The sequence below is a fragment of the Cyprinodon tularosa genome, unplaced genomic scaffold, assembly GCF_016077235.1.
Source record: "Cyprinodon tularosa strain WSP-4 unplaced genomic scaffold, ASM1607723v1 ctg37, whole genome shotgun sequence".
In the NCBI taxonomy this organism is placed as follows: Eukaryota; Metazoa; Chordata; class Actinopteri; order Cyprinodontiformes; family Cyprinodontidae; genus Cyprinodon; species Cyprinodon tularosa.
In genome coordinates this window covers 3,178,014-3,195,880 of record NW_024039085.1, presented here as the reverse complement: position 1 = coordinate 3,195,880, position 17,867 = coordinate 3,178,014, and the positions used below count along the sequence as shown (strand labels likewise).

Genomic DNA, 17,867 nt, shown 5'->3' with positions numbered 1-17,867 from the left:
GATTGAGAAAGGTGGCAGGACATTTTCACACGAAGCTTTAGCTTTCGTTTTTCCACAGGTTACCCCCTTAGCTATTAATGAGTCCTTGTAGATTTGTCGGTCAACTTTTACTCCACAGTCAACTCTCTGGTATTATTGGTGATGCCTGATGGCGTGACAAAGTTCCGCACCAGATATTTTGTCATCTTGCAGAGATGTGGCTTCATGGAAAAAAAAAAGTGAAGAGGTTCCTGCACTTCTATTGTTCCGTGGGCTTATCTGTGCGAGCATGTTGATCATTGGCACCTTTACCTTTACTGCTTACATCCACGTCACATCAACACAGCGTACAATAGGCATGATATCATCCTTTCTGCTTTTGGATATAAATCCTTCTTCTTTGATCCATTTAGGATTTAATATTGTCTTCAGTTTAGGCATTTTTCTGGTCTGCAAGTGCGCTCAGATCCCTTGGTCTACCAGCTGCTGAGCTGATATCAGTCATGTCCACATTGCTGATTTGATTACCATTCAGTACAATAAAATGTCTCATAACTATTTGAACCAATAATCTGCCACAATAGATTATTTTGCAATACATTTTTTTTATTTAAGTGTATATAATTTTTCGATTTGCATCTCAATATACATACTTTTCACAAATGGGCGTCCCTCTCAAAGCAACGGCAGATGACGGACAGGTCTTCTTAAAACCGGACTGGCCGTCCTAAAGTTGGATGTATGGCCACCATGGTTCTAATTGAACCATATGTAAGCTGCATGCTCCTGTTCTCCCCGAGTCCATACTTTCCTGCATTTTTGTCAAGAACCTACTTAGCAAGAACACAAGTTCGTACTGGCAGTTTTTGTGAATTGAGAAACAGCAATAGTTTTGAAATCTGTATTGCCATATCAATGTTAAAAAAACGTAACTAATGCTCCCAGCATGTCTACAGATGTGTCGTCACATAAGAGGTTATTGGAGGGCAACAATAGCAGCCATTAGGTTTCTTGTGCAGCTGCATATGCATTGAAGAAGATCACCTCAGCTGAGTTTCTTTCTTTGAATCATAGAGGTAACCTTGTGGTGCTGCATTTTACAGGTCAAAAGCTGTTGCCCACCCACCCTCATTTGAAGAAGAAGCTTAGAAGCATGGAGCCTACAGAATGGTTTATCTGCAAAGCCTATAATTGCCTCCTTGTTCGAGTTTGCTGAAAAGAGGCACATTTGGAATTGGTCTAACAGGAAAGTCATGGAAGAATTTGGGACACAAAAGGCCTCATTTCTAAAAGTTTACTGAACCACGGAGTATTGGAATTGCTTTAGCCAAGCTGTACAACCAACTCCGCCTACTCTATCCTTCTGTCACAGAATTGACAAACCACAGAGCACGTCAACTTCATTATGCTGCTAAGCTAGAGGAGAAGAAATGCCAGAATTGCTAAACAACCCAACTCCTCAAGAACCCATATAAGCTGGCCAACTCCTTCCCCTTTTAAGTTATAAACTGCAATAATTGCAGCCGAATTGCCCTGCCTGAATTTGACCTGCTACTGCAGCAGCATAACCCCAAGCCCCCGCTTTGGGAGCAATGGGCCGGGGAGCAGTGTCGAGTTAGGGGTCATGCTCAGGGAGCCAGAGTGGCAGCAGGGGATTGAACTCACAACCTCAGGATTCAAAGCTCTATGCCCTAACCACTAGGCCGCCACTCCCCTATAATGCTACGTTCACACCGGACGCAGCAGGCGCAGCAGAAGCAGATGCTTGAACGCTCCCGACGAGCTGCTTCAGCTACTCAGACGCGCTGCCCCTGCTGCTCAAAACCCGCTGCAGGACCTTTTGCTGCGCCTTGATGCACGTAAACCATTGACTTTGCATGTAAACTCGCTCCTCCTGCTGCGTCTGGTGTGAACGCAGCATAAGGCACAGTAACTCCTAAAAGATACAGTAAATTCTTAACACTGCTAGCGCTTTAGAACCTGCTTTGCAAATGGTTTTGATATCCACATTACGTTATATATTAATCAGTAATATCAATTGTCAGTGCAATTATTAAAGACTGGTGGCCATAAATCACAATCCAAAACATGATTTTTGTTATGAATTAACTTTAATTAGAATTGTTATTAATTGCAATGATAATGATTATTAATAATATTAAGAATAAAATAAGTATAATTGCAGAGCAAAGGTTATTGTTTTAACTGAAAGGTTTAGTTTTAGAATGTTTTATGTGTTACTTGGCAAAACTTGGTTGAAATTAGACCTCTGCTTCACACCTCTATAATTTTAATTAACTCTAATGTTTTACTGGAGAGTATACTTAGGATATTGATATGTTTATTTAAATAATTGAGTTTTAATTAATACCCTAAATAAACTATGGTATTTCTTTAGACAAAGACATGATTAAAGATAGTGGCGTAAAAAAGCCATAGCAAGTAAACTTTTCATTATGGTATGTGGATGGTTGGATCCAATACATACACAATAAACCAATGTAGTTTAAATTACTAAAGGAAATAATAAAATAAATGCATGTAGGGAAACACATTTTGTATTTTGTTTCTAATTATTCTGATTATTCCTATTAAATATTTATTTATGTAAATATACTTGTAATTGTATTGCTAGTTGTTTTATGTCATATATTTAGGACCAGGAGTGGGTTCTCAGTGACCAGGGGGCTTGATGCATAAATCTGCATTATATTGATTGATCATTTATTTCGAACACTTAATAAAAAGCAAATATAAGTAAATTAATAAAGTCATACAAAACAAAACAAAAAAAGAAGAAAAAAAAAAAACATATGTACATCCCATCATGTTCGAAAATATATGAATCAATTTCCAAAGTTCGCCATCTTTGTTGCCATCTTTGTTTCATAGATACATTTCTCACTGTTAAGATTAAGTTTGAAAAGCGCTTTTCAAAACCAATCTTTTGTGTCATTTTGGATTTTTTTTTCTTTTTCTTTTTTTTGTCTCAGCTAAATTCGTTCTATATTGTTCTAACTGCTCACCACTACAGAATACAGAGATTTAACCATTGGGATTTGAGTTAAGATAGATGAAAGCATACATTCTGTTACCAGCATTGTGACTTTTATCTAGTTATTCTTCCTTGCTCATAGCATGCTTGCTTTTTTAAAATTAGACAAGAGGAACTGAAGAGAAACCTTCAGAGATTGAACAGACAAAGTTAATCAGAAGAAAACAAAGTGATATACATTGAGATTGAGATACATTTGCTCCTTATTCTCCGCCTTCCCTTTCACCAACTCTCCCTGAAGCAAATCTTTGAGTCTCCCCCTGGACTTCAATTGTCAGATATGAGAGGAGAAAAACTTGGAGGTGGGATGTTTTTGTGTGTCTGTGTGTGAACATTTGTGTGGTGATGGGTGTGTGTGTGATTCTGTTGGGGGTAAATGGAGGGAGAGAAGAGGAGAGAGAACAGGTGACAGGCACTGACAGAAAGGACGAATACTCTGTAAGGTTCAGTGCATAGAAAGAGGGCTATGGAGATGGCACAAAGCTATTTCCTTTCAGACAAAAATGTTGGGGAAAAAAGGGAAGCTGTCATTTTTACCTGGTATTGATTCTTTCTTTTTCTTACAAATATGCAGTTGTTGTTGTTTTTGTCTCTGTGAAGTTTTGTGCAATAAATAGAAAAATTATTATATTTTGTATATCATGGCTTATGATACGTTGCGTTTGACATTGCAAGTTGAAATGTCCAACTTCCAAATCATAAAGTTTTAACTGGAATTGTTGGATGGTTGACAGGATGGTAGACAATTTCTACATCCAAGATGTATGCAACACATGTCAACGGTACTAAAGTTCCTTCTTTGACTCTTTTTTAGTAGCTCTTTATTATTTATGTACTGTTGTGTTTTATTACTATTTAACTTATTTACCTCAGATTATGTCTCTCCAGTTTTTTTTTTTCTTTCAAGTTCTGAGAATATTGATCTAAGGGATTCCTGCCTCCCTTAGTTTCCAAGGTGAATAATTTTTTTCTCAGTCTTCTCCTATCTTTATTATAAACAATTTGAGTGCATCCACCTGTTTCCACTTAATGTCTGTAATAAAATATTTTTTTGAGGCCTTGACATTCTGTGCTATATCTTGAAATAAAGTGGTAGATGCCATCAGTTCAGGCTGCAAACAGAGTGTATCTATGCAAATAAAAAGAAACACTATTTGTAACCCCTTTTTTGATACAGTATTTTCCAATCAATTGTAGGGTTACCGTTCACTGCAAATCGCAATATACAAAGCAGCAACACACATAAAAATTTTGTACCACAAAGTTATTAAATGATTAACCATAATGTCTTTTGCAACTTTGTAGTCTTTGGTTAACAAATTACTAGGGCTATGAAAAGGGTTGTTGAGCTTGTGAAGTTAAAAGAAGATAGATCTTTTTTTTCTCAAAGCACAGTTCTGATTTAGCCTAACAAAGGTGGATGTTTAATAAATACAGTATATTTAATTGCACCCTGATAAGCGGAGCAAGTTTAACCTGTGGAATAAGTCATAAACCAATTTATTGAGGGAAACTGGATTGTATAATCTGAAACAGAAAGGAAAGCATGTTATGGCCTGCAGGTTCTGAGTGACATAATACATTTTCTCCATGATCGAGAAGGATTATTTTGCTTTTGCTTATACCATTGGATGTGTATTTGGTGTGAACAATGTTTTTATGATATTTATTTATACATATTTGTCATGGTAGTGGCAGAGAAAATTAAATGATTAGGGAAACAAGTATTTTACAAAAACCTGTCACGTCATGGTTTAACTGGTAAAGAAGGAAAGTATCCCACATTGCCAGTGCTACTAATAACAGCCTGATTTCTTTGGTTTTTACATGTGAAGAGGGAATAGTAGTTTAGGAACAACAGTGAAATGTATAATGGCTAAATCCAAGTTAAACATGTTGGAAATCTATTTTAAAATGTGTATGTGGGTGGGAAAAGACCAATCAATATCTATTGTGATTTTTGTTTTTAAATGATCTAACACAAGCCACTGGCAAATGTGAAATACCAAGCATTTTAAGTGAAAAGCAGCCTCTGCTGTATCTGATGAAGAGACCAGCATCGTATTGATCCCCTTTCATAATGTTAAATACTGCTTTGATTTCCATCTCTGTTACCATGCTGTCTTCAAACTGCTAGCTTTGGTCCTGCTCTCTTTACTGATGTCTGAATCAACCCACCTATGTCATTACAGCACCTTAGCATAGATGACATGCACTCTGCTAAGACACAAGGCTGTCAAGCCCACACACACCTTCATCCTATATTTAGCTTGCCACATCAGCCTTGTTCTTGAGATTGTGGCTCTAACCCTGTTGTCTTTGGGATATCAAACAGGTTTTTTCTACACCTTCTCAGTAGCTCTCTCTGGACTAGAACTCCCTTGTCACCTTTTCTATTTCAGCTGAAATATCCTCTATAGGCCTTGTTGGAAACAGAGAAACATTTAAGGTCTCTCAAACAGGGCAGCATTGCTGCTCAGTCCCCTGCCATGTAACCACGTCTTCCTTCACAGTGAGACAAGAAGGGCACATTCCCTTTCTATCTGAGTCTCCCTCAATGACCTGCATTCTAAAATTGCCATGCATTAGCTCCTGTCTATTCAGACAGCAGTGTAGGTGCTGGTGGGAATTTTTCCACCTTACTCACAAAGACCACAGTAGTTTGCAAAGTACAGTATTATGCTAACAATACTGACTCTTTAAAACTGCACAGACTTCTTGCAGGATGGATATGATGCAGCTAATAATTGTGATCAAATGTGACCAACAAAAATGTTTGATCAAGACAAAATTAATAAAAAATGCCAAAAATGGCCTAATGATATTTTATTCTTAGAAGTAGCTGGAGTCAGCTTAACGCAGATGTAATTTAACTGCTCCTTAAGTATTATTTAGAGCTCTTTAGAGAGGTGTTTTTTCATGGTGTTATTTTTTATTTTTAAGCAAAGGTTTACTGGAAGAAAATGGTGGGGTAGGAAAAACCTTTACAAATGATTTATAAAACTTGGACTACAGCTGGAGTCACTGCTTCAAGATCCATAACTAGGACTTGGAGAGTAATGTCATCCGCTGCTGTTGAAGTGAACAAAGTTTGTTTTAATTCTTATACTAAATTATTTCCCTATAAAATCAGTTCTGAAGAGATCCAGTTCACATTTCAAGATCTTTATGGCACTATGTATACAATAAATATATATATATATATATATATATATATATATATATATATATATATATATATATATATATATATATATATATATATATATATATATATGTATGTATGTATATATAGTATATATATAAATATATAATAAAACAAACCCTAATATTCTTCTATATACTGTATTTTCTAAACAAATTTACCAAAGCTGCCTTTTGCAGCAATGGGTACTTTTTTTTTTTTTTTTTTTTTTTTGCTCAGTGGCTCTTTACTTTTTCCAAACATCTTCCCTTCAAAACTGAAGTTTTTTATTTTTATATATCTTTTTTAAATGAACTCTGTTTGCCCTTTGAGCAGATATCTGTCTGTATTTTTTATTCATGTTCAAATGAAGAACAGTTAGTGCAGGGTTACTTTTAAAAACAGCTTAGGATTTCTGACATGTGTCCCAGGTGAATTTGTTGACTGTCGTCATAAACTGGCCTTATATAAATGAACCAAATTGGTTTTGATTTTAAGAAATAAACATAGTGCTGCATGCAGACGGAGACTCTGCATTGAGCTTTTGACATTTTAGAACTTCTCAGGTCTGGGTCAGCTCCATGTTATGGTTTTATTCTTTAAAGGAGGAAACATTTTGCCGCCTGCGTGTGTGTGCTGTTGTTGAGGTCACAGAAATGTGAATGTTTCTTGATAAGCTTTTATCTAGAGAAAGCCAAGCCTCTGCAGACAGGAGTCCTCCCTCAGGTTTTCATATGCTGAGTATTGATCACAGCACATATGACCTTGTGCTAAACATCTTCCGTTATACTGACTGACATTGGTGCAGTATAAACAAAATATTTGAATATTTAAGCTTTAGGATTACATATAGGATGAGGACTGGTTTTATATGTTTCTGCTTTCATTTCATTTTTCATAATTTTTGTTTTCAGGGGCTTTCTAAAAGGCCCAAACCTATTTTTGAGTTTCAAAAGAAATCCTTTTTGTTATTTGTTTTTGTTTGGGGGGGTGGGGGCTTCTGATAAAATGATTCTTTATCTTGCTTTAAGAGTTATGACATTTACATTGAAGCTTTAATAGTGTGTTGCATTTGTTAATACAAAAAAAAGAGAAAAACTCAACCTTTTTTTTACTGTGTTTTAGCCCAGGAGCAGAACTTTGGAGATCAGTTCCTGCATGTGTTCCTTGAAGATGGAAGCCCCATTGCTCAGCTTGGCTGTGGTGACACTAATATTTTATATGCAGCTGCTGGCAAGAGAATCAATAAAAACAGATGGATGCCAATCCTTATACGGTAGGATTTTTCCATTTCTGGATGTTTGAATACTTCTTATCTTGTATGTTATTGTTACTGTAACTCTAACCCCAATGTTATTATTTAGCCTGTATGATTACATAACATAAAATAAACACAACACCAACTTTACGTGAATAGATAGCAAACCAAAATTCAGACATCTGGTAACCTTATCAGTTACAACAGTTTCAACACTTGGCTAATAGAACAGATGATAACTGACGTATAATTTTTTCATGTTTCCATATGACTAATGTTATGGGGGCTACGATGTGAAGTTCACAGTGCTACACCATAATAACCCTGTGCTGCAAGCTGGATTGTCACAAGATCCATGTTTTCAGTCTCAACAACAAATCACGCAACACAACACAACACAACAAATCCATCTCAAAAGACTCTGGCTAATATGTCTATCACGTAACAACCAGTGAGCCAGCGGTGTTTTCTGGGGCGGGACATGTACTGTAGGCATGACGACAGTCAGAAGGAACTTGCTGGGGAATTACAAACGTGGCTATGCTGGAAGACTCACCTGTCGATACTCCAACTGACCTGGTTTTAGCTAAAATATTTTCTCGTTTTTGAAGAAGGAGCAGAGATCCTACTTCAGACGGAACAAGATGTCTGTGCTTTTTTTCCGACAGGATTTGGAAAAAGTTTGATTTGTCAGCTTTCTCTACTAGTTGTGAAAAACACTTAAGAAGCTGCAGACAAATCCTATTGTGATATTGTGGTCGATTGGCTGAAAGCGTATTATGGAAGGCGGGTACTAGCTGGCACATCACCCAATCAGCTCAAAGTATTGTACTAAACATCCCTCCTTTTTCTGAACAGACTGAAACGGCAGCCATCCCATACTGATGACATAGAATTCAACTCAGTTTTAGAAATATCAGTCTGGCGGCTACCAGGTTAACACCATATATGAATGGGTCTTATTACTATTGACTGTTTCATTTTTGGATTTTAACAGTCAATTGGCCAGATCTTCAAAGAATCCAAATAACTCTCTGTACAACTACTGTTGTGCAATGGATAAAACCTTGATTGTGTGCTACTGGAAACTCGAGTGTGGCTGTAAAATAAAGATGTTCACAAGTTCTGCAATTGAGTTTGAGATAAAATTTATTTTTAAAAATTATTTTTATGATTATTATTTATTGTGATGTTTACATGCTTTTCTCAAAGTGCTACCCACCAAAGTAAAAGAAACAAAAATATGAAAATACCAAGTTGAATTTCAAAAGATCAAGTAATAGATTGATATAAATATCAACCATAAATCCCGGAAAGCTGACTTTGTCAGCTCCTACCCATGGCTTACCAGGGTTTTATTTATATAAGCTTGTATGAGCTTTTTATTTTTGTCTTGTTACCATGCTTGCTGTAGTATTTTTCTTTTATTTCTATTTAAGCAAAACGCATTTAAATGAACCTATTCATTTAGATTATCTTAAGAACACTCTTGGCTCAAAAACAGCTGGCTATAGGTTGATCTTAATCTACATTTATTTACAGTTCTTTCACATCTCTTCCAAATAAGTCCGATAAGCAATGCTTCTTCCCTGCACAACTGATCCTTCGTCTCTATGGTGCATGCATCAGTTTATGGCTCATCACTTTGGGGCAGAGGAAGCCATTGGGGGAAATCACTGCTGCAGAGCTCCAGCTCTATTTATTCTTGATATGTTCAGCACTTTTGATTCATATGTAAAATAGTGGTATTCGTGTGAGCACCAAATACCTACTTTCCTTATCTTTGAGTTGACGACACTGAATGCAGCCTCTGTAACTTGCAGGTGTCAGCAACTGTGCAATGTTGGGCAGCAGTTGCATTTAAACATACATAATCCAAGCTTTTTTTACACCGCACAGGACACCAGAAAGAGAAAACATATACCTTTCCATTTTAAAGAATTTCTGTTAAAACTTTTTTTTTTACAACAAACTCTGTGTTACTCTGATGTTGGACTATAAGTAAGAGCAGATAAGTAGAACACCACTTTGCAATATTTAATGTGGTAAAATGGAAAAAAAAAGTTTGTTTTGTATATGTATTTGTGTATGTAAATGTTTGGCAATGATATGACACATTCTGATTACTTTTTTTTCTTTACTAAGAGCATATTACATATTTATTTAAAGAAGAAGAAAATAAAGTAGCTATCAAATTGGGAGGAATTCTGTTTTTTTTTTTTTCTAGCAGGATTTGTATTTTGTTCCTTCTCAACAGTCTTAAAATACTCCTCACTGTTAATCATCCACAGCACAGGTGATAAAAGACATTCTGAATAATTAATTTAGAATATAAAGACATGTTGTGACTCTAAACTTAATTGTGAAAGAACTTGGAAAAGAGGCTGCAGTATGAATAAACTGTATTGGCGAAAAAAACATTAAAGCCGGAATGTGATGCATTCTCAGTTTCTGTTCATTAAATCTTTAATCTGCATATAAATATAGGGCTTTTATTGCATGAAAGTAGAAAGTGATGAGAGCTTTATGCTAAAATTATATGAATAGGAAATTCAGTTTATAAAGATAATGCTGTAAAGGTGCCAGAGAAAATCAACTACTCAACTTTCTTTCAAAGTGATTTTTTCCAAATAAAGATCTTACAACCACAAACTAAGGTGGATTTTGTTGGGATTTTTATAAAATTGGCTAAATTGAGATAAATAACTATGAAGTAAAAGGTAAATATCTATAATTTTAAATTCTTAAGTCGCAAAAAATGAGAGTTATAGTTGAAGTGCCTTCTAAAAATATGCCACAAGCAATGCAAAGAATGGAGCAAATACTGGAAAAAAGTTCTCTGGTTGAATGGTTTCAGGATTACTCTTTATCCAAAATGCTGTGTGAAAAGAAAAAAAAACGGAAACAAACAGAAATAACCTGTCCCCATGTAACATATGGTGTATGTAGCATAATGCTGTGAAGATGCTTTTCTCTTGTAGGAAGGTTCTTTAGACTTGATGGCAGAAGGATAAAGCCTAATACAGAACTTAAATTGTAGACTGAAATTGGAGCAAGAGTAGTAGTCATTCAAAATGTCCTCACTTTCCTTGATGGGCCCTTGGCTGGTCACCTACAATTTCTTTTTAAACTTCAATCTTCGTACTGAAATATTCTTTCTGTCATGATTTGTGGACAGATCTAAAGAGACAGATGTAAAGAAAAGAATCATCTCCTGGTCAGAACATGTAATTTAGTGAAAGGGAGAAGCCAGAGTAAAAAAATATGCATGTCCAGGAGAAGGAGGGGGGCACCCCAGTGGCTGGAGGTTGGAGGGGATATTGCTGGGAGTTTTATATATATATATATAAATTAGTGCTGTCAATCGATTAAATTTTTTTAATCGCGATTAATCGCATCAATGCCTAAGTTAACTCGCGATTAATCGCATTTTAATCGCACATTTTTTTCCTGATTGAAAATCATTTAAATACTCTCGATGACATACAAAAAAATACATACAGGCTAGGTTTGTGCCAATGTTCTTTTTTTTAAATGAAAACAGGTCACAGACAGTGATTTATGCCATAGAAACATATGGCAAGAAGATGGGGAGGCATGTAGCAAAAAATAACAAATATGCAGCCAAAAAAAAGGCCCTAAAAACAGGCTGATGTAAAAGACAGTCTTTACAGTTAATACAGTCTTTTGAACAAAGACAAGCATTTTACCCTACTGCTATAAAATGTAGTACAGTTAACATTAGATGTTAATTAACCAAGATAATAATGAACAATTTTCAATCAATACATCAAAAGCAATAGACCGACATCACTAGATGGAGGTAGTCTATGCTCTAGAAAGTTACTTTTCAGCCTCTTAACAAAAATGAGAACACACACACCCACACACACACCCACACACACACGATACTGACCTGTGGCGTACACAGACGGCAAGAGTTCCGTAGCAGATTCCATTTCACCTCAGTAATCTGTTTTCTCAGCGTATTTCAGGTTGCTACTAGTTACCAGACACTCAACTTGTTTGTTGGTGGTGGGGCTTAAAGAAAAGGCACTAGCGTCACCCAGTGTATGAGCGTCTTTTTTCCTTGAGGAGCTCCGCTCTCGAAGCCTATGAGAAATGCATACACTGGGGGAAAATAGCCCCGCCTTCCCGCAGGCTGCAGCGGGATGTACTTGGAAAATTGTACCATAAAACCACATAGCGTTAATCTCACGTTAAAAAAATTATCGCCGTTAAAATGGCCTCGCGTTAACGCGTTAATAACGCGATAATTTTGACAGCACTAATATAAATATATATATATATATAAAACTTCAGGTCTGAGCCCTTCATGACACCAAGATTTTGTCCATAATCAAAGTTTTCTAGCTGCAGTAGCTGAACCTGTGAAACAACAGAATTTTTTTTTTAAGCCCATCCCCTAACATATGCAAATCAATATGACCCACTCATTAAACACCTTGGTCTCAGGTTTTTAAAAAATATGAGCATTCCAACTGGTTACTCCCTTGCACAAATGGAAAGCACACTTGGATAGGTGTTGAAACTTTTTTCAGAAAAACTAAGTGAAAGCCTGCTTACATAACAATTTAAGTCTATTTTCTGGTTTTCATGACCTGAATCATTGCACAGGTAATGAATACCTACATTAATGTAAAATGTAAAAACTTCCCAGCAAAAGCTATCTAATTTTATTTGCTGGGATGAAAATATTAATATAATGTAAACAATCATAATTTAGATAAATTGACTGCACTGAGTTTTGCCTCTCAAAATATCCAGGCTTTGAAATAAAAAGGCAATGGAAAAGTGGCTATAGGTACTTGCCAGAAAGGCCAAGTCAGAGTCCTCACTTACATTTTACAAAATTAAAGGAAATACCTAATATGAGCTGTTGTTAGACTGAACCCTTATTAAGCTTGAGCTAATTTGCAAAAATTGATGAGCATTATTTTCAGTATTTTGATTTTAAACTGGTAGAGGCACATTATAAACAACGTATTTAATAAAAATCTTGCTGTTGATGGCTAAAATCTTAAAGACAGTCATATTATCTATCTCTCTCAGTTTATTAAAAAGTTCTGCTTTAGAATTTTTCGGTCTATCATATATTATACCAGCATAAATACATTAATGTTTGTGGTTGTCAGATATGAATATGTGCAATAGCTTTAAAAGCACATTACCTTTATAAGAGAATGTAAAACGCTCAGTTTGAATGGAAAGGACCACGACAGAAAATTGTTACTTTATATTAATTATCTACAGAAAGGTGTGTGTTTGTGTTTGGCTTTACTTTCAACAAAAATTATTTCTAAAGACACCAACATTGGCAAGGGAAGAAAGAGCCCTCTTGAAGCTCCCTGTGCTGTCATTTCAATTCACAGAGAGGAGTGTTTTGGGTGGGGGAGGCTGTGTCATTTTTCATTTGGGGAGGACATGTTTTCTGTTGGCTAGAATTCTGATGTTGGGAAGTCTTTCTTTTCTTCAGGGATATTTTGGGGCTATACTGCAAAGATTAAATTTCCAGAGTGGCAGACTCTAAATGCTCCCCTGGTCATTTTGTGAGTCTGCATCCATTATTTGGTTAAAACCTGTTGTGCCTGACATTCACTGCTGGAGTAATTTTCATTCTTAATACACACAGTTAGGGATCAATGAGGATGATACATGGCTTTCTGCTGAAACGCATTCATTCTCTTGTCACATGCGAGTCCCTAGCAGATATGATTATTCAGCCTCCTTTATTTCTCTGCAGCTAAAGAAATGGAGTCTTTTATCTCAGCAAATGAAAAGCAAGGCTTCAATTTACTGTATTTTGACTGCTTAGGGAACCTTTTCTTTATAGGAAGCAGGAACTTACACTATATTGCCAAAAGTATTTGCTCACCCATCCAAATTATTGGAATCAGGTGTTCCAATCACTTCCATGGCCACAGGTGTATAAATTCAAGCACCTAGGCATGCAGACTGTTTTTACAAACATTTGTGAAAGAATGGGTCGCTCTCAGGAGCTCAGTGAATTCCAGCGTGGAACTGTGATAGGATGCCACCTGTGCAACAAATCCAGTCGTGAAATTTCCTCGCTCCTAAATATTCCACAGTCAACTGTCAGCTGTATTATAAGAAAATGGAAGTGTTTGGGAACGACAGCAACTCAGCCACGAAGTGGTAGGCCACGTAAACTGACGGAGCGGGGTCAGCGGATGCTGACGCGCATAGTGCGAAGAGGTCGCCAACTTTCTGCAGAGTCAATCACTACAGACCTCCAAACTTCATGTGGCCTTCAGATTAGCTCAAGAACAGTGCGCAGAGAGCTTCATGGAATGGGTTTCCATGGTCGAGCAGCTGCATCCAAGCCATACATCACCAAGTGCAATGCAAAGCGTCGGATGCGGTGGTGTAAAGCACGCCGCCACTGGACTCTAGAGCAGTGGAGACGCGTTCTCTGGAGTGACGAATCGCGCTTCTCCATCTGGCAAGCTGATGGACGGGTCTGGGTTTGGCGGTTGCCAGGAGAACGGTACTTGTCTGACTGCATTGTGCCAAGTGTAAAGTTTGGTGGAGGGGGGATTATGGTGTGGGGTTGTTTTTCAGGAGCTGGGCTTGGCCCCTTAGTTCCAGTGAAAGGAACTCTGAATGCTTCAGCATACCAAGACATTTTGGACAATTCCATGCTCCCAACTTTGTGGGAACAGTTTGGAGCTGGCCCCTTCCTCTTCCAACATGACTGTGCACCAGTGCATAAAGCAAGGTCCATAAAGACATGGATGACAGAGTCTGGTGTGGATGAACTTGACTGGCCTGCACAGAGTCCTGACCTCAACCCGATAGAACACCTTTGGGATGAATTAGAGCGGAGACTGAGAGCCAGGCCTTCTCGTCCAACATCAGTGTGCGACCTCACAAATGCGCTTCTGGAAGAATGGTCAAAAATTCCCATAAACACACTCCTAAACCTTGTGGACAGCCTTCCCAGAAGAGTTGAAGCTGTTCTAGCTGCAAAGGGTGGACCGACGTCATATTGAACCCTATGGATTAGGAACGGGATGTCACTTAAGCTCATATGTGAGTCAAGGCAGGTGAGCAAATACTTTTGGCAATATAGTGTATTTCTAATTCTTATTGTTTTGACTGTGACCTGACACAGTCTCCTAAAAATGTTATGTTTAAAACCTTGACATAAAATGCAGAACTGTAGGCCTTATTCCTACATAGTTTTGGTTCATGATATCTTACCTAGGGAATAGTTTGAGCTTCAAAATGCACATCTTTTGTTTTTGTGTTTTATCTGTTAGAAAACATGTTTTTTTTCAGTCTGTTTGGAAACCAAATAAGCTCACATTATAAACTCTTTAGACACTTCATGCTCTATCTCATATTTAAATCAACTCTATGTTAAATTTTGACCAATCTGTTTTCACATTTTTTAAGGTAAAATATGGTGGCATGTACAATAGCAAGATACCTAGAGAATTGTTTGAAATATTTCTCAAAAGGAGAATAATTGTTCAGATTTGTATATTGGCCTTTGTATTGTATTCAGACAAAGGAACAAAATAAAAGGGCTTCTAATAAACAGATTAAGGTAGCTCAACTAAAACATGTAACAGGAATTGTTTTGCTCCAGACTCTCTTCAGTTCTATTTTTTTTTTTTTCATAAGGAGCCCAGATTCTAATTAATACCCATTTTTGTTTGTTGTAATTTGGTAGCTTTTCAAGCAATGCTCTTAATTTGTGGTTACCTCATTAGTATCAATGCCCCATGTTAATGCATTTTACAAATTAGTCTGATGTTTTTCTTTACCCTGAGATAAGTATTATTGTTTCGCACTAAATATGGATACTGATTTAAATTAAATCAACTCAAATAGTTATTATTAGTTTGGATTTAATGTAACTGAGTTAACTAGAACTGGGTTAAACAGTAGTTTGACTGACTAGAATTGAAAAATTCGCCAAGTACTTCAATAATTATTTCAGTAAAATTAAACTAATAGATATGAACAAAGACATATTTAATCTAAACCAACCCTAAATGTAGTTTCATCTAGCATTCAATATTTTCAGCCTTTGTGAAATCATACCTGGATTGACCTAATGGGAAAACTGTATTCACATTTCTGTTGAGCCACCTTTAGTGAGAATTCTTCCTTAAAGGCACAACATGCATCTGCTGAGCAAGAGATCAGTCAGCAAAATGTGATGTTAATAAATGAGTAATGTAGCAGAAGTATAAATGCATGAAAGTTTTAGACAAGCCAAGATCTAAAGGCGATGAAAATACAAATTCTCCTAACTTTCACTGGGTCCCCCTTTCATGGCAAATACAGTACATTTCTTTGAAAACTCTCATTAGTTTTGCAGAAATAGCTTTATTATTTAGAGCCTCAGTCCCTGCCTTAAGCACTATTACCCCTTAGACAACATAAAGCTACAACAGAGCAAATTGTGTTAATTTAAACATATTGTAATATCAAAAACACATTTGACTAATGACTAAGTATCATGCACTGTTTACATGTAGAATTTGATTGGAATTTTTACTGCTGCTGTTCATTGACCATTGAGAAAGTTTTTAAATGTAAGGATGCACATGTGGGTGTGTGTTGCATAGCAACAGCCTCTGTAAGAGAAGGAAAACAGACATGTGCTGTGAAGGGGGGAAAAAAAACTGAAAAGACACTTTTAGGACATCTCATGAGTCAGACTTCTTTGAATTAATGTCAAAGAAATCCAGCTTGCGACATTCAAATTCAGCCCAGTTTCTAAAGCACCTGTTTATCTGTGTAAGCTTGTTCAATATCACACTGTTTAATAAAGAGCTGAGAGGGCTCTGTCTCCATCTGCCTTTACTGTTTTTTGGTCTATTTAAGTGGATAAGGTTTAAAGTAACATTATTCAAAACAGCCTTACATAATATTTGTTTTTTAATAAAAAATAAATCTCTCAAATATTAAATAATTACCTTCACTTGCTGCATTTCTGTACATAAGCAGCATATAAGAATGCAGGTTATTTGTTTTAATGAATTTAAATTTTCATTTAACTAAATGTCCTATAGTATCTGAACTTTGAAAGTTAAATCTTAATATTAAATATTTTTCATTCTCAGCATTATGCCAAATCGGAGTAAGTTTCTTAGTTCCACTGTATTCAGTGTTTTATTGACAAGACCTCCTCTTAAAAGGTTCACTGGGGAGTTAGACGGCAGCCATGCCTGCTCATTTGAAGTTTTGCATTGTGAAACCCAACAATGCCAGGAGCTTTGCTTTCTTCAATCTAATCGTATCGCCAGAGATATGATGACAAAACACAGGCTGCCCAAATTAATTGAGGCTTGCTGGTCACAGCACAAATTATGCAGCAAATGCTGCAGTGCTGCATGTGAGAAAGCCACTGCACCATAGCCAGACTAGAAATGTGGTGTGGTGAAACCTTTTCAAACACAGCTAATAAATTTTTCTCTCTTGGTGTTGTAGATACTATGGTGAATGGAGAAATCATGAATATTAACCATATGGGGGCTTTTTTATTTTATTTTTTGATGCAACTGTTCAATCTGTTCAGCTTCAACTAAAATCATGGTAACAGGTGGTATTTGTGTTCATCGTTCATGTATAACATATGAGGAAGAAACTCTATTTGCTCATAAACATAAAACTCCACTAAGCAGTTGCTGCTAAGAAGCAATAGCCACTGACTAAACCATTGAACTATCAACAAATTATAAATTCACATAGTACTGTCCCATATAATGTTTTTTTAAGGAATATGAGATATTTCTAGAATAACAAGCAGTTAAAAATGTGTCATCAATAGCACATCAGTCAGGGAAATAGGTTGCAAGGGCACCAGTGTGCTCAGTGATGTTTTACTGCCATCTGTTGCCAATACTTTCAGATGTTTTATGCAGTAGTAATATTTTAATGATGATCCTCCCTCATTGCTAATTTTCTGCAGGGGACTGTGAAGGAGGCGCATTTCATTAAAAAGACAAATGGCCAAATCAGCTTTAGCAAATACCTTTGCACGAAGGTACAGTGTCTAAAATAAACTTACCAGGTACCTTTACAGTTTAGGTAATATTTCGGTAGGTTATATTGCTGAAAGTTACAATTATCCAGTTGCCCCAAATTAGTCACACACCCAGAGTATAAATGAAGTCTTTATAGATAACAAATTGCTTATGATTAGACCATTAGCCAGATGAACAAATACATAAATGATGATTGAGACATATTTTGCTTCTATTTGCCGAGTGAAAATAAATATTTACATGTTATTGTTTGTATATCTAAAGCTGGGGCATTACTCCGGTCGATTATTTGAGATCAAGCAGGGAAAAAAGCTTATACACCCTAGTTCCAGATGATTTAATATC

At 36.4% G+C, this 17,867-nt stretch overlaps 1 protein-coding gene across 1 annotated transcript in view; it reads left to right on the top strand.

Moving 5' to 3' along the window:
• Window positions 1–17,867, top strand: part of eys (eyes shut homolog) — a 248,419-nt gene that overhangs the window by 178,012 nt on the left and 52,540 nt on the right. Inside the window, exon 41 of the mRNA XM_038296242.1 lies at window positions 7,344–7,494. Coding sequence (XP_038152170.1) covers window positions 7,344–7,494 — 151 coding nt within the window. The remainder of the gene's footprint in view (window positions 1–7,343; window positions 7,495–17,867) is intronic.